The 26,345-nt window shown below is 32.0% G+C and overlaps 1 protein-coding gene across 2 annotated transcripts in view; it reads left to right on the top strand.

Annotated features, from left to right (window-relative positions):
* The window catches only part of Ncam2 (neural cell adhesion molecule 2), a 329,220-nt gene that overhangs the window by 276,316 nt on the left and 26,559 nt on the right, over positions 1-26,345 (top strand). The window contains exons 13-16 of one of the 2 annotated variants that reach the window (XM_090348127.1): positions 4,379-4,498; positions 8,183-8,304; positions 17,117-17,297; positions 22,691-26,095. In XM_090348127.1, coding sequence (XP_090204253.1) covers positions 4,379-4,498; positions 8,183-8,304; positions 17,117-17,297; positions 22,691-22,797 — 530 coding nt within the window. In that variant the 3' untranslated portion in view covers positions 22,798-26,095. Of the gene's footprint in view, positions 1-4,378; positions 4,499-8,182; positions 8,305-17,116; positions 17,298-22,690; positions 26,096-26,345 lie in introns of those variants that run through there. The other variant, XM_090348116.1, reaches the window with a different exon arrangement.

Consider the following 26,345-nt stretch of genomic DNA (forward strand, 5'->3'; position numbering starts at 1 on the left):
AGTTCTATGTTTAGTCTTTTGAGGAGCTGCCATACTGCTTTCCATAGTGGTTGAATGAGTTTGCACTCCTACCAACAGTGTTGTAGTGATCCCTCCTGGCCACATCCCCTGCAGCATCTGTTGTTATTAGATTTCTTGATCCTGGCCATTCTAACTAGAATGAGGTGGAATCTTTTTATTGACTGCTTACTTATCTCTTCTTCAGAATCATGTGCTGCAGCATACTGGACAATATGATAGTTTTCAGAGATGTTCTCAAGAGATACTAAAATATTGAAGGTAAAGGCATCATGAATAGGCTTTCATGAAAGAGACACCAAAATGGGATGTTCTCCTTCCCATTGTAAGCAGTAAAAAGTCTTCACCTAAATAAAATGCCCAGGAACTTAATATTGGTCTTCCCATGCCTGAAGCTTGTGAGAAACAAATTTGTTTTTTTTTTTGTTTATCCCTTGGTCTATGCAAATTTGTGATTATGGCCTTAAATTCAGGAGATGTTAAAAAAATCCATTTATACTCATAACAAATGACTGAAAATATGGAAGGAGCTTTGAAGCTGATTAACTAGTAGAAACTTGGAAAACTGTCAGGGTGCAAGGTGGCAACACCTTATTGTCTTAATAATACATTAATGGGAAACTGTGGTGAAGGCCACAAAACAAAGAGGACAGAGAAAGAAAGAAAGAAAGAAAGAAAGAAAGAAAGAAAGAAAGAAAGAAAGAAAGAAAGAAAGAAGAGAAAGAGAGAGAGAAAGAAAGAAAAGAGAAAGAAAGAAAGAGGGAGGGAGGGAGGGAAGAAGGAAGGAAGGAAGGAAGGAAGGAAGGAAGGAAGGAAGGAAGGAAGGAAGGAAGGAAGGAAAACGTAAAAAAGAAAAAATTATTTTGTATTATTTTTCTTTGTAATATATATTGGTAAAGAGCACAAAAATCACTAGTGTAAATACTGAAAGTTTAGAAGTTGTGAATTCTGTTATTAAATTCCAGTAATGAAGAAGTATTTGAAAAAAAACTTTGAAAAATAATACACCATAATTCTCTGTGGTTTCAGAAAATGTATAAATAAATTGATTATTTATTGAGGAAACATGAATATACATGTTATGACAATTTCTCTTTTATACATGCTGTGTTTTAGGACTAGTAGAAAACGTAAAGTACTTTTAAGTAAGGTAAGATCACATTTTTATAAAACTGGGTACTAGATACTACAATTAATAATTATAATGCAAAAATTCACATTTGAATTACAAAAGTAGATGAAAGTCATTGAATTGTGGATATTATACACATTAAGTTGTAAAGAAAATGTAGACACTTTGAGATAATAGAGTATTTCTGTACATACTTGCTTTGTATATATAACATGTTTTAATTATATTTTACTTGTAGATATATAATGTGTATAGATGTTGTGTATACATGTATGCATTCATATTTTTTATCATCATTCAAGCCGATTAGAACTTCCTTCAGAAAAAATAATGCCTCTAATGAAATTAAACAAAATTTAAAAAAAATTGTTTTGGCTTGTTTTTGTTTTACCAGAACAAAATCTGCTTCTCAGTTAGAAAAGTATAGGGATTTAATTGAATTTTCAGAGGTATCTGATGAGATTAACATGTGCAATTTTGAATGAACAGATCTATCCAAGCGAAAGTTTATGATTTCTCATTGCTATTGGAACTGGTTTATCCTTTTTGGCATCCTGATAAATTTCATTCTGGGCCAGTGGGACAGCCAGTCTACCCAGAGAAGGGCTTATCCGCTTACATAGATCATGGGAAGGTCCCATAGAGCCTTCCAAGAATTAAAACAGCAAAGAAGGCATGGATGAATTTAATCTTGCTTTAGAATTTTACTTAGCCTAGCTAATTACCACATAAGAAATTTATTTTGCTGTAAAGGTCAAATCCTGAATAGTCAAGGGATTAAAAGTACATTATCTAAGCAAACAGAAACTTATTTTAAGTCCCTGGATTAAAATCAGAGTCCCTTTTCAAACAGGGCCATTAAATCTTTCTCTTTCCTGTCATTTCCACATTTATAAAAACAAGGTGCAATTTCCTTACATTTATCAATTTACATGTCATTATTTTAATGTGTAATTTGTACTTACGGCCAGGATTTTCCACTTTAAACCACAACCAGTTTATGAAGGTATCATATTTAAATCAATCAGAAACGCAAAAAATAAGTAATAGAAACTAGGTTCTGTTTAGAACTCCTACTTGTTGCCACAACAAAGAAAAATATATGATTGTTTAAGTTTTTGAAAGCTAACCTTGTGATTTCTAAATCATGCTGACTTAAGATATAAAATGTATCCATTATAGCATTTGTCCTTAGAGAACATTTACTACTTCATAATCTAGCTCTGTTTATACTTAATTTTGAACTCTGAATGTCTAATAAATTATAGGGAAAGAACCCATCCTACACCTCACTTTGTAGTGCGTTCTATTCTTCCATTAGCTAACTTCCTAATTTGAGAAACAATCTATTACAGAGTATGCAGTCTCCAATGTTTCAAGTGGTAATTTTCTTTAAATCCCCACCTTAGGTGTTCAGAAACCCTGTGTTTGTTAGCATTCCAGTAAATGACAAATGGCATAATGTATATATCCTCTCATTTTTTTTTTGCCAGCCCTGGGCTTCAGATCAGGGCATGAGCCCTGTCCTTGGACTTTCTCAAGGCTAGAGCTCTACCACTTGAGCCTCAGCACCACTTCCGGCTTTTTTCTTTGTCTGTGGTACCCAGGAATTGTACCCGGGTCTTCGTGCATGCTAGGCAAGCACTTTACCACTAGGCCAAACTCCAGGCCCCATTGCACAAAGTTTTTAAATTGAAAAGTGTACTTCCATTCTTTGCCCTGTAATTAGGAAGTTTATCTAACATCCCAATCCATTCACTTCCCCCCCTTACCTTGATGTATTTGAGCCTAGAGTTCTAATACAGTCCCAACTGTAGGCTGACTCTTTGCTCTTTTCCCTGATGAATGACTCTGATATGAAACTGTGTACATAGGGGAATCTTGACATTGAAAAGAACAAAAAAGATGACTAAATGAAAAAATGGAACGTTGATCCTCAGCTGAACACAGAAAGAGATGGTGCCTGAAATATATGAATGATTCAAGTAAAATGTATTTTTTAAGAGAAAGTACTTTTATTATTAAATCCATTAATAAATTTAATTTTCTTCTGATTATATATGTTCTGGTAGTTTATTAGTTACATGCTTCCCTATTTTTCAACCCCAAAAGATGAAAAGAACAGACCCAGAAACAACCCCCACATTTCTGATTTAAGAGGAATTTTATTTCAATTAAAATTGAATGCCTTATAGATGAGAGTAATCTCTTTTGTAATATAGGCATATCATGACCCATTTTGCATAATTAATATATGCTAAGAATTAAAAGTAAAAAAGAAAGTAAATGACTAGAAAATAGAACAAGCTATATTGAGTGGGTAGCTACCAGCAAAAGGGAAGGCCAGTAGACAGGTTAAATGAGGTGAATATGACTTACATAATTAATTTTGCTGTTTGAAATAAAATGATGAAATCTTTTGAAACTGTTTTAAGAAGGACAGTGAAGGTGACTGAGAGAAATGAAGGAGGTAAGTTCAAAATACAATATTCATATGTAAGTAAATGTTACAGTAAACTCCAATAGTAAAACTTACATGCCAGACAAAAAACTTAAAAAAATTAAAAATAATAAGGAGTAAGCATAAAGGGGATCCAAATATGGAAAGACAAAGTGAAACTTTCCCTCTTGTAGATGACATGATTCTATATTTAAAGAACCCTGTAGACTCCACTCCCAAGTTGCTTGAGCTCATTGAAAACTTTGGTAAGGTAGCAAGGTATAAAATTAACCCTCAAAAATCTCCTGCCTTCCTGTATGCCAACAACGAGAGGAGCAAGACAGCAATCAGGAAAAGTACAAGGCCTTTACATTTTGTTTCTTTTATTCAACTGCATCAAGATGATTCCATTGAATTTGATAGAATTAGCTGACTTACTGTAAAGTATGTAGAATATGTATATAGCAAATGTACTCTAATTAGCTCATTCTCATTACTTGAGTATTTAAAGCAGTGGGAAATCATATTGATATTGACTCCAAAGTTGTAAATGTAAATATCACATAAGAAAGTTTTTGTGTTTTTTTTTAAACTGCTTAACTTTAGAAAACTAATGTTGAGGAAAATAAGGCAGATTTCATAAAGTGTTCCCTATTCATATGACTTCTGTTTTGGTTTTCAGCTAAACCATGTTAACCTTTTCTGTGTAATCATTCACTCTGGTTTTGTATAGCTGTTTATTTATCAAAGTTTATCGAATGTGATTGCATGTATTGTTTTTCTTACAGCAATGGTTGTTTTGAGCAACCTGGAGCCAAATACAACCTATGAAATCCGGGTTGCAGCTGTTAATGGAAAAGGACAAGGAGACTACAGCAAGATAGAAATCTTCCAAACATTACCAGTTCGTAAGTAGTTATGTTTTCCTCTTTCTTGGTCATTTTCTTTCCTTTAAAATAAAATTTAATTCAGTATTTTTCAATGCCAAGATATATGTTAACTCTTTTGAGAAATGAGTTATGCCATTGTTAAAATTGTTCCTGAAGATGCAGGCTATGCCAGATCAATAAAAAATACCTTTATTTTAGTGTGAGGCAATAAAAACTGTAGAATAGAATACATACAATAAAAATTGCTTACAGAATATTGAAGGCTAACTGGAATGTAGCCTTTAATTTGTTTTCATTGAGTAGAAAAAAAGATTTATGTAATCTATCGGATGTTCATGAAGCATAACTATTCTTTTTATTTGGGTGTCATGTATATGACATGGGACTTAAAAATGAGAAAAAGGAAGCTAGGCGTGGTGTAATCATAGCTACTCAGGAGGCTGAGATCTGAGGATTGCCTTTCAAAGCCAGCCTCAGGCACTAAAGTTTGAGGCACTCTTATCTCCAACTAACCCAAAGAAAGCCTGAAGTGGCACTGTCTCCAGGGATAGGGTCGTAGCCTTGAGCTGAAGAGCTCAGAGGCAATGCCCAGGCCCAGGATTAAGGTGGTAACCTTGAGCTGAAGAGTTGAAGGACAGTGCCCAGGCCCAAAGTTCAAGCCCCATGCCAAAAAAAAAGAAAGAAAGAAGAAAGAACAAAAGAAAGAAAGAAAGGGGGAAAAAAGGAGAAAAATGAAATAGTAGTCTTGTACAGCAGTGTTTCAGGAGAAAAAATGAGTACTGTAAACATTTTTCCATAATTATTTTGTTTGAAATACTGTAACTCATTTAAGTATATGTGAAATTAAGGTAAACACCATACTATTTATGTTTCCTTTGGACTGACTAAATGATTTATAAATATGAGTGTTTAAGGTTGTGAATAGGTATGATTAAACACTTATAAAATATGAGCATACATCTATTTATTGTATTCACATGAAAGGACAGGCTTGTTGCTCAAAGAAAATGATCTTATCCTAATTATACCAATAAGTTTGTATTTCTTTTTATAACATCTGTCAGAAGAATTCCCTTTTCTCCATTCCCAGTAATGTTTGCTTTTTCAATCCTTCAGACTTTTTTCAAATGTAGTGTTCAAATATTTCATCACAACTAAGTCTCTCTTTCTTCCCTGAATCCACTTTGTTTATCTACTTAAAAGCAAAATTCAGTCACATCACCTCACCTCTTTCTATCCACTTAGACACACATTTCAGTCTGATACCTCAGTCCTCTAAAATCTACCACAGGAGAGTAAATGGTAGGATAGTTGGGTGAAGTAAATTCTCTTCCTTGTGTAAGTGTGCATTCTAGTTTCAGTAAGACTTCTGATAATTTTTTTCCATGTTATATCCTCCTACCTTTAGTGATAGCTTGCTTGGTTTGTTCTTAGAACACATGTTTTGAGTATTTTAACTATAAATGACCATACTTTATTTGCTTCATATGATCTTTTGAAATTACAATACTTTTGTTGTCTTAGTTTGCTACAGTTTACTTTTCTATCTGTTCTCAAAACAGTGATCAACTTGATAGTTAAGTCATAAGCCTGTATGTGTGTGTGTGTTTGTGTGTGTGTGTGTGTGTGTGTGTGTGTGTGTATGTGTGTGTATGCGAAGTACTAGAGCGGGAATCTAGGTCCTCATCTATAGTAAGCAAAAACTATCACTGAGCTAAACATCCAGTCATCTATTTTTAGAAATATATTCATATACACATATGTATATACATGTATATACACATGTATAAATATATATGATTAGCTGCTCCTCTAGATTACTCTGAAGTTGAAATTTAATAACATATGAAAAATACTTAGCACCCACTAACTTATATGACCAGTGGTTATTTTTAAATGATAACTTTCATATAAAGCTTGTATTATGAACGCAAGTAGAAAAAAACATTAGTCTTATGTGTCTCTCCTGTACAAGCTTCGCAATATTTGTGCTGAATTACATCTTTTGAAATGAAGTATCAATTGTAACAGGGTAACAAATATGATATTAACTGAAGTTTAAATATGTATATACACATATATAGTTTCTAGTCTATAAATACTATTATGAAAATAATACTATTATTAAATAAACTTACAAAATGTGAAAATTCTCAGCAAAACTTAGCACTTATTTTGAGCTTTAAAAATTTTATTTAAAATTTTTTTGATTCTCCAACAACATCATTACATAGTTTCAATAAGTAAATAAGTTTTACTGGCATTTTGCAAGTATTAATTTACTTATTGAAAATGTTTTATTACACACATGTAGATCACATCAGCTCTGGATACTCAATTAACTTTATAGCACAGCAATCTATCAACAACACCAGTATTGATTACTTTTAGATAGCTCTACCTTATATGATTTCCTACAACCCCTGTATTCATTATCTTTAGGTAACTCTACCTTGTATTATTTTCATACCAGTATTATTTTCATACCAGCCTGTCCTGTTGTCATATTTATCAAATGGCATATATTCTGTCATATTACTTACTTTTTATAGTTATGAACACTATATCAGAAATAAAGGTAACTTCCTAGAATAATCTGGAATCATTCTCAGAAACTTTACCCAAGCAGTATTCTTCAGTTTATTTTGCTTAGAATTTCTTCCTTTTATTATTTTTTAATTGTAATTAATAGAAGGGTTATACAGTTACATTCACTAGACAGAAGGTGCATTACTTCACACATATTGATGCCCCTTCTCATGTTTTTGTGCCCATTTCCCTCCTCCATCCCCTCCCCTGATCCTGTTTTCAGTCCTTCCCTTTCCTGTATCAAATAAACAAACAATCATATGTACAGTATACCAAATAACAAGGTAAGATACTGTAACAATATGAGAATACCAAGGGACAACAAAAGAGATGAGAAATAATATAGTACATTAAGAACAACAATCATACATTATATTTCTGTCCTTATTTTTCCCCCAAGTAGGCTGTTATCATCTAGAGCCATGTATCTAAGCACACTTATATCCATGTCAGTTCCCATCTCTGTACAATAGGAGACAACAGAGCCATAGAGATGCTAAGAAGGCAAGCAAGTCAGTGGTAGGTCTCCTCAAGAATCTCTTATTCTGTTGCTATGTAGTATTCTTTATATAGAAATTTCTTTGTATATGTTTATAGCATCAGCATCTATGTTCTAAGTCCATCTCTCTGTGAAGCTAGGGCCAATGTGCTCAAGAAGCTAATGAGTATAACAAACTTTATTGAAACCTACATCTTGGTCTGAAATGCTCATTCACTCAGATAGCTAATGGCGAACCATTACCTTTGCTCTCATTTACAGTAAATATATTTTGATGTGCTAACCTGTGCATAATAATGTTCACAAGGTATTTATAAAACTTACATCATAAAGGAAGATAGGATAAAAAAGGATTTCCTAATAACAGAAATGAAGGTTTGGATTAAACAACTCAGTACTGTTCCCAGTGCACTGGAGCAATATAAACAATATAAACAATGTTAGGTCTTGAAATTGTACTCATATGACTTACTTCAAAAGTTATTCCTTCTACGTAGTAGCTAGTATAATATAACATCATCTATTTTGATTTCATGACAGTGTTGATTTTATTATAATGCCTTTTCTGGGTCTGTGAAAAAAGGGTAAAGAGAGAAACATTGTGTTCCATCTAGGTGAGCCCAGTCCGCCCTCCATACACGGACAGCCGAGCAGTGGGAAGAGTTTTAAACTCAGCATCACCAAGCAGGATGACGGAGGAGCCCCTATTTTGGAATATATTGTGAAGTACAGAAGTGTAAGTATTTTTAGGGCTTATTTTTCAACCCCAATTTCCAATTTGTTATTAGGAGTTTGAGTGGCTTATCGTGTTCCTAAATCGATCAGAAGTGAATGTGAATGCAATAACCGCAGTGGTGAGTGCTCATGATCAATTCCTGAATTTCATCTTTATAAACTGAAATTTTATTTTCTCTTTGGAAAAAAATCTAAGCATAGAGAAGAAAAATAGTATACAGGCTTCCATCTGATTTGCAGGGGTGGGGCACAACTTGCTAGCATTTCAGAGGTAAGTACCATAAGTACCATTTCTCCAATTTTAAGGGTTTTGGGGGTTTTTTTTGGTTTTCAACACATACTTTATTTTTTTTGCATTTTTTTATTGTAATTAGTAAAAGGCATACATGATATTTGCCAGATAGAAGGTGCATTAATTCACGTACATTGATACCCTTTCACATCTCTTGGTACCCATTTCCCTCCCCCCCCCACATCCCCCACCCGTCTTGGTTTTCCCCCCTTCCCTATCAAATTTCAAATAACCAAATACAAATAAATTCAATATATCAGATAACAAAGTGAGATACTATAACAATATGAGATAACCAAGGGACAGCAAAGGAGATGAGAGACAACATAGTACATTAAGGACAACAATCATTCGTTATATGGCTTTTGTTTCAATATCCTGGAGGTCCTTTCAATTAGCTTCATACTATATGGCCTTATGTATCAAGATTTTGCTCTCTTTGTTGTTGCTTTCTCTCTCTCTCTCTCTCTCTCTCTCTCTCTCTCTCTCTCTCTCTCTCTCTCTCTCTCTCTCTCTCTCTCTCTCTCTGTGTTTGTGTTTTCTCAAGCATGAGTACTGTCCTTGGGCTTTCTCAAGGCTATCACTCTACACCTTGAGCCACAGCACAACTTCTGGCTTTTTCTGTATATGTGGTACCGAAGAATCCCAGGGCCTTGTGCAGCTAGACAGGCTCTCTACCACTAGGCCAGACTCTGGGCCCATTATTTTAAGTTTTACATGTTCTACTTTCATTGCCTTTTTCATTTGATATTAGTAACCAATATAAGCCTTATTAGCCATCATAATTTCTTTAGATGGGATTGTTTTATAAATCATATTTAAGATACTGGATTCAAACTATAAATTTATTTAGCCCTCACATTTAAGGAAAGTAGCCACAGTGTACTTCATGAAAAGGAATGATTTATCACTAGTCAGTAAGTGACTTTAGACTTTTGGATTTTTTGGTTAGGTTTGGAAAGAGAATGATGAATAAAGTTTCCTTGTGAACTTACCTACTTTCTCTAAAATTGTTGTTAAGGAGAACACTCTCTCCTCAAAAATTCCTGTGGATGTTTCTACCATAAAAATCCTAACAAAATAATGGTATGTGGATATTTTTGAGTATTTTCTAATAATCTATATTTTCTATTATATTATATTTCTGCTTCTAAATTCAAGCATCTAAATCTTTACAAATGTTAAATAGGGAATATGAATTTGACTACACAATTAAAAAAAGTAACTATAAATGTTAAATAGGGAATATGATTTTGACTACACAATGCAAAAAGTAACTATCTCAGTCAGGCTTTTCAATTTAATATTAATGGTCCTTCTGTATGACAACTTTTTCTCCCTGGTTGCACTATCAATGTAGAACAGCTATATGTGTCTTTTGAACACTCTATTGTGTAGGCCAACACTCTGACCCAAATCAACACCCCTGGAACATTTTTTAGGTTCTCATAGGAACAGACAGGAAGAAACTGACTATCAGGCCAAGTTTTAAAATATCCACATTTGCTTCTTAGGAAATATTATGGAGCACAGAGAGTCTCTTAAGAGGCTTGGAATCAATTCTTGAATTGGATTAGAAGATGACGCAATACAATTTAGAATCTGACCTGTGACTATCATGTGCAGAATCATTTATAGCACAAAATACTGGTAAATATTAAGACTACTTAGACATTTTAAGAAAGTTAAAAAAAACTTCACCAGAAGAATCTTATGAATTGAGTAGTGCCAAGCATTTGCTTATGTGCAACTTACTTGTGTTTTTTATTAAGAAATTACGAATATCCATAATATTTTTCAGTAATATATATTGCATCAGATCTAACTTTAGATTTCTGCTGGTGCTTAACTAGTTCTTCCAGCACTATTTTTTGAAGTGGCTGTCTTTCTTTCATTCTATTTTTTGGCTCCTTTATCAAAGATTAGGTGGCCAGAGGTCTGTGGGTTGATTTCTGGATCTAATCCATTGGTCCTTAGGCCTGTTCTTGTGCCAGTACCAAGCTGTTTTGGTCACTATAGCTCTGCAATAGAGTCTAAAGTTTGGTATTGAAATTTCTCCTGCGTGTTCTTTCTGCTGAGAATTGTTTTTGCTTAGGGTCTTTTATTATTCCATATGAAATTTTGGATTGCCTCTTCTGTTTCTTTAAAGAATGACATTGGGATATTGATGAGTATTGTATTGAATTTGTAGATAGTCCTTGGCAAGATTGCCATTTTCACGATGTTAATTATTCCAATCCAGGAGCATGGGAGGTTTTTCCATTTCCTCAGTTCTGCTTTAATTTCCTTTTTCAGGGTTTTAAATTTTGATCATAAAGGTTCTTTACATTCTTAGTTAATTCCCTAAGTACTTTATTTTCTTTGAGGCTATTGCAAAAGGAGTTGCTTTCCTGATTGGTGTCTGGCTCCTCTTTTTGTGGTATACAGGAAAGCATTGATTTTTGAGGATTTAGTATGTCCTTTGGATCTTATTCACTCTTTCTTTACCCCTTCCCATTTTCTTTTTCTTCCACTCCTTCTGGCCACCTTCCTCTTCAATAATCTGCCTTCTACTTTTCAGTCTTAGAATGTAGTTTTCGCTGGCTAAGAATGTTCTCCATGCTTTTCTTTGTGTATTGTGAAAACAGAACTTATCCTGTATATCTCTATTTTAGTTGTTGATTTTTTGCAGACACTCTATCACTGACTATAAAAGATAATACCTATATCGCACTATACCACATAATTTCCTCTAGCTTATGAACTAGCAGCATACATTATCCTAAAGTTATCTTTTAATAGAACACAGGATGTTGTTCATTCATCCATTAAGAAGACAGAATTTGTTAGAACAAATCTACAGTAGTAAAAACAGAATTAGATGTCTCTATGGTCCCTTCATGAAAATCAATATATCCAACAATCAAATTGTGTGATTCACTCATGCATTTGGTGCTAAAGATAACCATATTAATCAAGACATACTCAGAAAAATATAAGACATGATTTCAAATACAGAATATTTTATAGAGAATAGTTTATCTTGTTATAACAACATGAACCTTAAAGCTTTTTAAATTCCTCCACTGATTTTTTTCACATCCTTCCCTCCAGTTTGATGATAGATATAGATCATGGGTACTGTATACTATTGGTAGGCTAAGTATTTCATGTGCTAAAAATGTCCTCAATAAATTTGTTCGCTTAAAATCAATTTGAAAGAAATTACTTTAGGGACCTGCAACAATAGTTCCCACCCATATATGAAGTCTGATTTCCCCTCTTAAGTGATTTGGAATTGAGAGTTATATAACATATCAACAGGAACAGAAAAACTAGAGGCAATTTTGGAAAAGATATTAAGATATTTATGAATTCAGTTTGGGCTATTGAGAGAAGTTGTTTACCAGGATCTAATACTTATCTATCCATCTACCTATACACTAAAATGCATATAAGCCTATCAAATATTTTTGAACAGTGAATAACTACATATATTAAAGAGTGCAGAGCACTAAGTGATGCTTTTAATTTTTTTCCTTCTTTGTTTTGTTGTGTGTGCATCATAGCACAGATCATATACTACTTAAAACTTACATGAATAATAGCGTATACATCCACTGATCAATACAGGAGGGTATCAACAAAACTAAATTATATAGTCATATATATTTTTAATAAATAAAATGATTAACAGGCCAATGGAGTGTAAACTATGTTAAAGGTAACTTGCCATGTTCTGTATTACAGATGTGACAATGTACAGGTGATGACCATGAAAAAATAGATTTATATATTCCCTTGAGTGTTTGTGGACAAAGAAGATTATGAACAGAGTGTGTAAGGATCATCTTGCAAAATTTCACTAAACTGCAGGGCAGAGGAATAAAGGCAATTTTAGTGATGTATTATAAGGGGAAAAGAGACTACAATTTTACTTTTTTAGCTAATATCTTCTAAGCCTTGATTGTTCCCAAATCTCAAGAATTATGTCTTCTCATAGATACATGAAAACAAACACACACTGAATAATAACTTGAGTGCTAGAAAAGTTCATGTTCTTCTATTAGGTTTTGCAAATAGCAAATATCTATTATATGATACTAGGAAATCCAGGAAATCTAGGATTTCTTTGAATTCATAAAGAATTTCAAGTAGTACAAGGTAGGAGTTAAGAGAACATCATATGTGTCTACTTATCACAGGCTCTTATCCTCTGTTGTACTTCACTTCATTTTGTAATAATTTACCCTTTTCTCTTTGAATTTTCTTTTTTAAAAATGTTATTGTAGATGGGGCCTGGAGTTTGGCCTAGTGGTAGAGTGCTTGCTTAGCATGCACGAAGACACAGGTTCAATTCCTCAGTACCACATACAAAGAAGAAAGACCGAAATGGTACTGAGGCTCAAGTGGTAGAGCTCTAGCCTTGAGAAAGTCCAAGGACAGTGCTCAGACCCTGAGCTTAAGCCCAGGACTGGCAAAAAAAATGTTATTTTCAGGGTGATCTATAGAGGGTTTAGTTACATGCATAAGATAGTGAGTACATTGCTTCTCAAAAATTGTTACCCCTTCCCATGTTTTCATTTACTTTCTTATCTTTAAAGAGTTGTAAAAGAAGTTGTTATTTAACAGCTCAGTTTATGAGGACAAACATCTCATTCAATGCCACCCCTTTCAACATTCTTCAACATCTCTCACAACTCACATCTTCCCATCAATCTTCTTAGTTTTGTAAGACACACATTGATTGTATAATTTAACATCTTGTTGAATATCCAATCTATAAAGCCTTAGAAACCAAATCAAAGGATTAGTACTAGTTTATTTGGGATGGCTCTACAAATTTTAAAATTATGATTTTTTTCACTTATGTGAATTGACTCATTTTTAGTGAGTCTACTAATTTCTGATTTTAAAAAGATTGGCTTATTCAAATCATGCCAAAAAGGATCATTTTTCAGTAGCTGTCCTTCAACATTTAATGGACTTATTAATAATAATCCTATTCAGCAAATCTTCTCATTAAGTTACCTTGGGGAACGATTTGTGACTAGTTATCTTAAATTGTTCCCTGGACATTTAAATCATCTAAATTAGGCACTCTCTAAATGCCTAATTGAGATTTTCATACCCAGGGAATTATTCGGTAACACCCACTTTAATTTTTTTCTATTCCCTAGGAATATCAATTAGGAGAATGAAATACCTTTGTCTAAAGTTGAATGAAAAATGAAATTGATCTGTATTTTAGAAGCATTTAAAACTCTCACTGGTTTCTTAAACTATCAGTGAAAACTGATGAAGGAATTTTTAGCATTGTTCCTTTTGAAGAAAACTTATTATTTAGAAGGTGAGATAGCAGAGGGATTATAATTATGTATGTCAGGTAAAGAGTTCATTTCTTTCTTGGACAGTGATACCCATTCCCTCCCTCAATGGAGGGATTTTTAATATGCCTTGTAAAGAGTTTCTGGAATTAAGAGTTAAATTATAGTCAATTCAGAAGATGGTTTTGTGTTTGTCAAGGGGTTTTAACTTAAAACCTCATTCTCCAGAAATGATGTTTTTGAAAGATTAGTACTTTCACCTGAAATTGGTCAATTATCAGAAAAGCACATGAACTCTTCTATACCAGGTAGAAATAAATTTTGCCTTTCTGAGTGCAATACTAATCTCACCTTTTAACTGCTTTTCTGGTTCTCTCACATACATCACCTGTCAGACTTTAAATGACATTCAACTTAGTTTGTACCCAGATTTTATTCATCTGACACTTCATGGTTATCTAAAATATTCTAGAATATCCATTTATTCTGGTCCCTGAAGCCATGCAACACTTAACTGTCAGTGCCCTTGTCTTTAAATAATCATTAGTAAAATTTTAAATATACTTGAAACAACATACATTGTCTATTTTTATATCCCATTTGAATTTCATTGGCTTTTCATCACTGTGACAGAATACCTGGGATATAAACAAATTGTAAGGAGGAAAGTTTTATTATGCCATGTGATTTTCGAAATTTCGGTCCAACATCAGTTGGCTCAGTGGCTTTTGAGGATGGAATGAAGCAGATGATCATAATAGGAACACGGAGTGATAATATCCAGGTAGACCAGATAGCATAAAGAGACTGGAAGGAATGGGGGTTAAGATATACTCTTTAGAAGTCTCTTCATAATGATCTAACTTAAAGCCATTTAATCTCATTCTTTGTAATTGTTAAAACCTCCCAAAAGTCATAGAATCCAAGCCAGAAATTTCCTCATGGATACTTGTGAGTGTGGGATAGATATTAGTAGTGGGTCTTTTTTTTTTTTTTACATAAGAGAAGCACCCTTTATATAGTAGCATGAATTGTCAAAAAACATGGCATCATCAGGAGTGCTTACATACTGCAGTTTTGATGAATTATCAGACTTAATTAAAATTATTTCTTTAGTAATGAAAGTTTTACATCACCAAAAATAGATAATAAAGGTATGATATCAAAACATTCCAAAGAATGTTCCTATTTTATTAGATAAATTTAATGTGTTCATGATTTAATAAACACATTTGACCTTAGATTATTATGACTTAAATATTTATCATGTCTATAAAACATTGTTACTTTCCATAGTAAATTTTCCATATTGTAATAATTTATTTCAACAGAACATAATACTCTGTTGCCATATGAAATTAAAGCAAACATTACTATCTGTTACTAAATCTAAGCTATTCTTCATGTACACTTATATCTTTGGAAGGTATGATTTGAATTATGGTCATGTAGTATTAGTTTAGTCCAAAGAAATAGCTTGTATGCATCCAGTTACTGTAGAATTGCTTATCTCTTAAAATGTCTTAATACATTAAGTGGTTTGGGTATTAAGAGAGCAGTGTTCAAATGATGTTTTGCTCATTATTCTCTCAAAATTATAAAAGGTAAGAGGAAGTAAAGTATCCTGTCCAAGCTCACAAAAGGGACTCAGATGTTACAAGTATACAGAAATAAACTTTATTGGTGAACTTGTAAGATAAGATGTGTGGCAAGCAAGCATACAGAGAACTGTCCAGAAAACCATATTACCCTCCTAGTGTGTGGATACTTTCCAAAACTTGTTATTTGCTCAGTTGTATGGGGTGCACACTTTTTTTGTTATTTTCCATTGGGTAATTTTAGCAAATGCACCTTTTGGGATTTCATGAAATAGGCTTTGGTTTGTTTTTTTTTTTTTCCCCCATGCACTTTATTCTCTTGTGGTGAGAAGGAGTTAAGGTGCAAGTATTTTGCTGACAGCTTTTACTTACCTCATTCTGTTACGGTCTACCATCACTTGTTAAAAATTGAAGAAGTTCTAAAATTCATATACATTCCTTACATTTGGGGAAGGCTCAGCTACATCTCGATATTTTAAAATGATGGATATTCCTCATCTTGGACACAGGGAATGTTCATTTAATGGTTAGAGGTCACTAGAAGACATTACTTCATGTATTCTCCAGCTCAGAAAAAAATAAAAGCATCAGACAATAGCTGCCATTTTGTTTTTAACTCCAATTTTCATGTCTATAGGAGAAGGAAATGTTCTTTCTCTCTCTATTCTTTCTAATTTAACACTATTATGCTAAAATACCTCCCTTCTAAAGTTTAAAAATAAATTCACATATCATTTGCCAGAAAACTCCTATTTGAGGAAAAGTATCAGTGTTGAAGTATGACATGTTCAATCATAAGAGAACACTATTTAAATTTTCTGTGTTAATTTCCTGGTATACTGTTTTGTTACAAATCATTAAGTATTAAGTTAGTAAAGAAGCAGTTAAATTATTACTAGGCATTACTTCTTAGACATTTACTACTTGAAGCACTTTAATAACTGTACCTGCTGGACAATTTTAATCAACAAAAATAATAAAAATCCTAATTTATATTAAGCACTAAATAAAGTAAACAATAGGACGGGAGTTTGACCTAGTGGTAACTGCTTGCACAGCATGAACAAAGACCCACATTTGATTCCTCAGTACCACATACACAGAAAAAGCCAGAAGTGGTTCTGAGGCTCAAATGGTAGAGTGTTAGCCTTGAGGGAAGCCCAATAACAGTGCTCAGGCCCTGAGTTCATGCCCGAGGTTGGCAAAAAATAAATAAATAAATGTATGTGAAGTAATGCGCCTTCTATCTTGTGAATATAATGTAACCCTTCTATTAATTACAATAAAATATATGAAAAAATAAATAAAAGTAAAAAAATAATTAAAAATAAATTAAGCATAATAAAATAACAGAGATGAGTTACACATCTCTCAATAACTAAGGATTTATTATAACCTCAGCATTCATAGGATAATCCAGACATTGAATCTTATGTAAACAATTGTTACAAATAAACTGTCTTAATTGAAATTGTAGGTTCACATGCACATAAGTTGTATAGATGCACATATGAACACTGGTTACAACTAAAGTGCTTGTGAGATTCCAATTTAAGTTAATAATAACATTTTCCTGTTTAGTTCCTCAGTTTTAGAAAATATTTTACTTCTCTGCAGAAAGATAAGGAGGACCAGTGGCTAGAGAAAAAAGTACAGGGGAATAAAGACCATATTATTTTGGAACATCTTCAGTGGACCATGGGATATGAAGTTCAGATTACAGCTGCCAATAGACTGGGATATTCTGAGCCAACAGTGTATGAGTTCAGCATGCCACCAAAGCCCAACATTATTAAAGGTAAGCAAAATTATAATTTCTTATTGTAAGTGTTCTGTTCCTTTTTTATGACCTCTTTATTTTTTCCTAAGTAAGAAAACATAATTTTGGCACTGAAAATAGAAATTCTATGCTGTAATTATCCTCATTGTGGCATGTCGCCCTCCACGATTCTGGGTTGCTAGAGTGTTGATGGTTTTGTGAAAGTTTATTCATCCCAAAAATGATAGTGAGGTAGAAAATGAAAATTAGTTTGAGCTTTTTACACAACTAGAAGCATAGTTGGCAAATAAAACAACTTTCCTACCAATGATCAGCAGCCTGTGTGCCAATTCTAGTTAGTTTGGTCAATGATGATGATTAGCTCACCCATTCCTGATCAATGGGGCTGATTTCAGAGACATAAAAGCAGTCACAACCTGAAGCAAAAATAACCACAAAGTATAACCTCACAATGATTTAAATATAGATTCTCAGTGAAGAACATAAAGTGTCACAAAACTTTAAATTTCTTTCACAAACCATTGGTGCTTTCCTACATGATAAATAGAATTCTTCTATTTTTCTCTCTCACTGTGTTAGTATATTATCAAACTCAATAGCAGTGATTGATATTAAACTTTTTCACAAATAATAATATAGAGGTACAAAAGCAAGAATATATAGTTGTCCAATATAACATTTCATTCAGTAATTTCATGTCTTTATGGATCATATGTTAGCCAATCCCCTTAGTTATTTTTCATATTTAAATTTTTTTGTAAAGATTTGTGTCTGTACTTATTTGTATATACAAAAAAAAATCTGGAAGGTTGGGCGGCGTGGCTCATGCCTGTAATCTTATCTACTCAGGAGGCTGAGATCTCAGCATCACAGTTCAAAGCCAGCACAGGCACTAAACACCTTGAGACTCTTATCTCCAATTAACCACTTGAAAATGGGATGTGGGGCTGAGGCTCAGGGGGTAGGGCAGTAGCCTTGAGTTCAGGGTCAACACCCAGACCCAGAATTCAAGCCCCACCACCCACCAAAAAAAAAAAAAGTAAAAGAAAATTAAAAGGCAGAAATGGTGCTGTTGCTCAAGTGGCAGAGTCCTAGTCTTGAGGAAAGCTCAAGGACAGTGCTCAGGCCCTGAGTTCAAGTCCCAGGACTGGCAAAAAACAAAAAAGAATTTCAGACTTGTCTGCCTGGGCTAGGTTTGCATCCAGATCGTCAGAGCTCAGATTTCTGAGTAGCTAGGATATCAGGCATGAGCCACCAGTGCCTCTGAGAAAGCGATTATATACAATTAATATTTTGATCAAACTAATTGATACACGTTTTAAAATTAAAAATGACTTTCCATCTATGAATTATGGATTTCAAAACTCAATTTAGGAGAAAATAAAATTATGTTAATGTCTTAATATCATGATTTCCAAACTTTTTGACATTTTAGCATTGACTATGTTATTCTTAAATTTGATTCAAATAAGTAAAATAAATCCTTTCATAGTTAAAATTGATTCTAAATATCATGATATGTATCCTGTCACTTATTAATTAATTTGTCTCTGTGAGTTTGGAATAAAACAAGAACCTCTACATTTACAATACCTTTTTGGTGGTAATCACATCCAGTTTAAGTATTTGAAATATAATATAAAGATGATTTTCACACTCAGGAAATTCAAAAGATGATTTGAAAGGTATATACAATCCTCAAAAATTCTTAATTTGTTTTTAGTTTATAGGAAAATTTACATTTTTAAATTAGCATAAAAACATACAGAAGGAATAAGATCTTATTTTTCATAGCATAATATGTGAATATGGTTATTATTTATTATATAGTTTTAAAATTAGGTAAGAGGCATTTAAATGTTCCCATGATGAGCATATTAGTAAGTAGAAAGCATAAGTACACTGACTTTATCAGTACATTTTCACATAGGTGTTCATTTGCCACGATGAGTTACATAAATGTGTACAAAATTATATACATGTATATCTATATTTAAAGAGGAGTAATTAATATTCAATGAAGTAGAAAATATTAAAATAAAATTAGAAGAAACCCAAGATAAGAAAAATTAGCATTAAGACTAATAATTCATATATTAATATTCTTACTCAGAATATCTTATAATTTTTAAGAAATTGTTAAAATTAAAAGAATTTAGAAGTGTGTCTAACTACAAATGAAGTTAGTGGGAGGCTTTGATTCAAACTATCTAAGAGCTTCTACAAAACATTTAAATAAGTTTAACACATTTCAAGAGATAAGAAAAAACCTACAAAGTACATTTATTGTAATCTTTATTCTTGATAACAAAAATGAATGACAAACTGTGTGTATGCAGTAGAGAAGGAAACATATTAATAAGTTTCAGTACATAATGGAAGTAGATCAACATGGCCTCTGGCTTCTGTAATAGACTGAATTTAGTGGACAGTGGTGACTTATTGGATTCTTGCTTGTGTGACTGAAGTTATTTTCTTTATAGTTTTTCAAGCTGAAGTACTTTCTAAGAGAAAAAAGTTTTAGTTAGATATGGAGAAAAACAAAACAGTATGGTGTCAGTGAAATCTGAGATACCAAATTGCTGATTACATAAATGAGTGTAGAGATGAAAACACAGGTAGACCTGTGAATCTTTATGAGCAGATGATATTCAAAGAGGAACTTAACCCACCCAACAAATAATAGAGATATCCATAAGGTATGCTTGTTGAGTGCAATACTCACTGTGTTGCTACCCATGATACTTATTCATGTTATCCCCAAGCAAGAAAAGTGAGTGTACAGGAAAAATGCCTGTGGAGTGCTATAGTTCTGATAATAAGATTAAGAACTGAGTCGAAGTGGATGTGAAGAGGAAAATAAAACACAAGCCTGATTATCCTTCCCAAAGTCAGAAGGTGTTCTAGAGTTATTGGAAATACTTGAATGTGTCATCTGGAAGTTAGGAGCAGGTCATAATGTCAAAATAACATGTTCAACACGTCTTGCAGGACTAAATTGAATAGCATGTGAACTCCCCATATTGCAGGAAGGTTTGCTAAAGTTACTGAGGGAAAACAATCACAAATGAGTTGAGGATTGTACGAGTGATCAAGAAGTTTAGTTATTTTTATTTTACTTATAAATGCTTCCAAGAAGCTTTTCTGGGAAGACAAGTAGAAGAAAACAAAGTCAGTCCTAGGAAGGCCTTTGTGATTGAGAAGGGTAGAAAACATTTCTCATTTGATGAAACCTGTTAAGTATTCTGCCTTATTTGGTGCAATAAGTAAAAATGTCTGTGTATCAAGTTAGAAAGAGAAGAAAATCCAGTATTTAATCTACAAAAATGTAAAAAATGTACATAGAGAGAATATCCTTAATTTGTTTCACCCCGTAGAAAACCACATCAAAACTTATCACTGTAGACAAAATTATTCAATTTATTTAAAATACCTAGATTCAACTTTATAAATTGTGATTTGAGGAGATTTGTTCAGCTTTAAGCCTATATGAATTGAGATTTATATTATATATTTGCAAAATATGGAAAAGGCGTTCATAATTCTTTGTCACAATTTATTTTTCCACAGGGAAATATGTTTTTTTACATTAAAATCACTTTACTTATTCACATTAACACATTTTAACTTCTTATAAACTATGATATTAATGAGTAATATACATTTATAGGACCAAAGTTCTGCTTTATAACAATATACACGGTTTATCATTGAGAATATGTTGTTGCAAATATCATTTCTATAAATGTATCTTAGTTGATACTACAATCTCCAATAGCTATGATTTTGAGTTTTAAATGAGTGTTGTTATTGTTAATACTTAACTTTTATTCATATCAAAACAATGTTCATTTATATAGAAATAGGAAAACAAAAACCCAAAACAGCATACCTGCTTCTTGTATTTCCGAAATGATGAGCATTATCTGGTATTTGTGTGAAACTAATTGGTATGAAACTGATGACATTATTTGTAGAAGTAGACACTGAAAATGTCATCTAGCTATTAGTATAACAATTTTAATGACTCATAACGCTAAATTTCTGTACTGAATATTATGAAACAATTTAAAGATTTTCCAGTCAAGAAGGTATTTGTTTAAAGAAATTCCACATTCCTTTTGTGTACAACATGTTTGAATGTTTTTATTTACCCGGAGAAACTACTGACTACACCATAGTAATTGCTTCCTTTTGCTCTTACTTTTACTATGAAGTAATGATATTGTAATTTAATCAATTTAATACATATTAAATTTTGTTCATACATTCTAAATATCTGATGATAAAATATGCTTACTGTCTGTAATGCAATAAATGTATGTATGTTTTCTTTTTCAAATTTGACAACTTAGGAAAAATAAGAATCACTAAAAAATATATTGCTGACAAATCTGATAATTTTTATTTTTTAATTTTTCTTTATATCTATAATCAACTATAAATGTAAAATTATTTTAGTGATTTTTATGATATTGCAAAACAATGGCAACATTTTATGACTGGAGAACTCATCGCATCAATCATCAACATTGTAATGAATGCCAAATAGAGAAATATTTTCTTAAGATTAAATCTATGTTGTTGAAATATAAAACAAAGAAATGGTGTGATTGCACTATGTCCACTGGAGGATGGAAATCTCAGTAAAGTCTAAGTATTGGTAATATGCTCAGCAAATTATTTATTTGGTTTAGCACATAATGAAAAAGATATCTATAAATTATATTCATTATTTTTGGTTTCAATATTATTTTTTAATATTCAGTGACATAAGAATAGAGAATATCATGGTACAATTTAATTAAAGATCCCAAGTTATTCTTAAATAATTTAATTAAAGATCCCAAGTTATTCTTAAATAAATTTATTACAGAAGTAACTAAATCTTACCTTGGTAACCTTTTCCTTAGTAGCTGATATGGATTTTAAAATATTGTAGCTGTTATTAAATATACCTTTTAATTAAATATAGTAGACTTTTTAATATTGTACAGTATTAGGAGTTCATATGTAAGGTAATCTGTGAATTTCCAATAATAGCAGATTAATAGATTCCATTTCCTCTAAGTTGATTTTTTTACTTTAATATAGATGGCAAAAATTGAAGAATCCAACTTAATATCTAATAAGAATAAATACATTTTAGTAAATTTTAGTATGCTTAATAAGTAAAAAGAAAAAATATTACAGATATTGATTGATATGTTATTATGTGAAAACTCAAATTGTTTGATCATGTATTAATCATTTGTATTATGGTAATTGTTAATGGCTGAGTAGAGATACTGCATTAATGTTTTTTCTCTTTTTTCTTTTCTATTGTTTTTTATTTCATGTTTGTGACTTTATTCATTTTTTGTAATTATGTTATTCCTGCTCGATTTTTAAAATCAATTTTTATCCTGCAGATAATTGCTGTGAAGCGAATAAAGGTGAAAATGGAAGACAGTCATGGCAGCTGAGAGCTGCTGGGTTTTCTTTCATTGTAGCCATAAGTTTGTCCTATGTATTTTAACACTGTCATATCTATAATCATTCTTTTGAGCCCTACAAAGTAAAAATTAAATAATAAAATGAATCTAAAATTAGAATAAAAGTTTTCTGAATTCTAATTAATTATAAATTTTTAATTCTCCATTTTCTCAGCTTTTCACTGCAGATATTTCTCACAAAAGTCACTGAAAAATATGTAATTGTGATTGTTTCTAATACCTACCAGTTTCCTAACAAATCTGATTCTCAGAATTCCTTTAATGTCCAAAGTTAAACTTGTTAACTATCGTGATACATATTTGGAACTTGTTCTAGTCTGTTTTTAATGAGTTAAAGATAACCTAATACTAATAAGCATACATCATATAAGTTGTCGTTTGTTATATATAATTACAAAAACCCTTGGCTGTGTTTTAAATTGTTAATTTTAAAGTTAAATTTCCCACTTTACTCACATATCTATATTTCACTCTATCATTGTTGTAAAGCAGATCATAATATCTTAGCAGATTTGTGTGTCTCTATTTCCCTTTATTGATATGAAATGCCATTAGGAATAATATCAAAATAATGTATTTCCTTTAAATTTGATGTTTCATTCATTGACAATGTTTGTCTTTGGTTATGCCAGAGTAAATTAATTAAATTCGAATATGGATAAAGTGTTGTAGTCAGTTAATTCAGATTACATGTTGAGCTGACTTGTAGTCTTCTCCCTCTATCATTATATGCAAATTTCTTTGCATCTTGGACGCTTCAGACTTAAATTCTTTGCAAGAACTAGAGACATAAATATTTCAGCCTCTACTTTCATAGAGATGAAATATAGATGAGGAGACTGTGAAAGAATCTGATTTTTTGAGGAAGTTCGATTTTAAAAAGTACCTTGAAATGAATTTTATCTTTGCATTTTCAGTAACTTTAAAATGTGAAAGGTATTTCTTTTGCTTGCTAGATTCTAATACATGTACTATGAACATCAAAACAATTGCTAGGGAAAAGTTTTGCTGTATATAGGATAATTAATTGTACTGTGGTTGTGAATTCTGTAGACTTTGAGAGCATAATTTTTTGAGACAGTATTCATTTGAGGAAATATTGAGGGGAAATGGGGAATTCTCAAAAATCCAGAAATGTTAAAATTAATAATATCACCGTATTTAAATGCAGTTACAAGTTACAACTATTCCATTAATAAAGTTGTATAGAAATTTTTTTTATTTGAGATCACAAGAAATTTTGGGGAACTTGGAATATGTAGTGAGTAATTGACATTAAAATAGTACTCTAAAATTTTGAAACATAAGGTTCATAGCAGCAATAGAAAGAACAGTCAAAAACACTTGCACACAGAAATCCCATGTATAGGTTTTTACAGGTTTAAAATTTTAGGAAAAAATTTAAATCAACAGAATTATTAATTTAAGGCATAGTACATTTTCTGAAGCTCCAAATAGGTCAATTTTGCACCCTTATATTAATAAACTTTTATTGGGACAAACATATATTCCTAGTGAATACTTGTACATGAATTCTTTGAAAATATTTTCAAACTTCGTTTGCCTTAATTTTCCTAAGAAATTGTGAAACACAAAATTGTAAATGTTGAATCAACCCCATTACAGTAAGTAAAATCTGAGATTTTAATTTCTTGGATTAAAAAAAAATCTTTTGAAAATACTTTAGACCGACTTATATGATCTTTACTTGACTTCATTTTTTCTGAAGCCCTAAAATCTGGCAGTGCATTGTTTCTTCTAATAGTATGTCTATCCAATTACATTTTCATTCAGTCTAGTTACTGAAGATGAATGAAGTTACATATTAAAATGAGTGCAGGATATTACTGTGTATAATAGGAAATCATTGGTATGTTAATGGTACATTTAAAATATCTTTCAATGTTACAATTTTCCAAATTTTCCTGATATCTTTTTATAAAAATGATTGAGGTAAATGATTTAGTTAAGTAACTATTTTTGCCTCTGAGATATCACAATAATTCTTTTGTACGTTCATTTTGGAATATTTGGTTTTCCTTTCATTCCATTCTTAGACTATATTATCTCTTCTATTTACCAGTAGTAATTATCTCTTTATTCTTATCAAGATTATATCATTATCAGATTGCTATAAGAGAGAAAATACAATTTATGTTTCAGTTATTCCCACAGACAATGCCTAGGAGTAAGCATTATAGTATTTTTCCTTATGAAATTTCAAAGACCCATTACTGGGATTGTGGCCTAGTGATAGAGTGTTTGCCTAACATGCATGAAATCCTGCTTTGAGTCCTAGATACCACAGAAAAAGCCAGAAGTGGTGCTATGGCTCAAGAGGTAGAGCACTAGGCTTGAGAAATGTTAAGGACGGTGTGCCCTGGGCCCTGAGCTCAAGCCCCAGAATGGCAAAATAATAATAACAAAATAAAAAATGGAAAAATAAATTTCAAAAACTTTAAATTCTCATCTTGAACTCATACCCTGCAAAGACTTGGTTTTAAGGAATAGTCTTTTCCTAAGTATTATGAATGAAAACACACACACACACACACACACACACACACACACACACAGGTCCTGTAAACATGAGCGTTTCTATAATACTTATTATTTCTATAATACTTGCTATCTTTTCTTAATGAATTCAAAATATGTAAAAATTTTACACATAAATCTATTAAAATATATTAACATGATTGTGGGCTGCTTATAACTATATAGACAAATAATGCCATTGCAAATAAGTTAAACTTCTTTAAAAATTCAGCATTTCTTCCTGCCATTAGTACACATCATACTACAGAGTATATGTGGGTGTAGTTAATTGGGATACTAACAAAATTTAAATGTTCTTTATATGACAATGCCCAGGTGATTTAAAATTAAGTCAAAATGAGGAGAATTCTAATTTCAAATTGTATACTATTGAATTTAAGACTGATTCATTAGTATTGGACATGATAGACACGTACTTTTAGATCTCTTATCGATCCTTGCAAGTAATTTAATATATTGTACTCTTAAAATGAGGAAATAAAAAGTTTAAGTTATAAGGTATTTTGGCAGTTCAAAATGGATATTTGTAAAATCAGTGTATTAAGAAAATATCTTGGGGGCCAGGGTTTGGTCTAGTGGTAGAGCGTTTACCTAGCATGCCAGAAGATTCAGCTTCAATTCCTTGGTATCACATACATAGGAAAAAATAAAAAGGTGAGTGTGGTGCTGTGGCTCAAGTGGTAGAGCTCTAATCTTGAGAAAGCCCAAAGACAGTGCTCAAGCCCTGAGTTCAAGACCCAGGACTGGCGAAGAGAAAGAAAGAAAGAGAGAAAGAAAAAGAGAAAGAAAGAAAGAAAGAAAGAAAGAAAGAAAGAAAGAAAGAAAGAAAGAAAGAAAGAAAGGAAGGAAGGAAGAGGAAAGAGAAGGAAGGAAGAAAGGAAGGAAGGAAGGAGGGAAGGAAGGAAGGAAGGAAGGAAGAAAGAAAGAAAGAAAGAAAGAAAGAAAGAAAGAAAGAAAGAAAGAAAGAAAGAAAGGAAGAAAGAAAGAAAAGGGAAGAAAATATGCTTGGAAG

Source organism: Megascapheus bottae, chromosome 1, assembly GCF_031878675.1.
Source record: "Megascapheus bottae isolate mThoBot1 chromosome 1, mThoBot2.hap1, whole genome shotgun sequence".
Classification (NCBI taxonomy): Eukaryota; Metazoa; Chordata; class Mammalia; order Rodentia; family Geomyidae; genus Megascapheus; species Megascapheus bottae.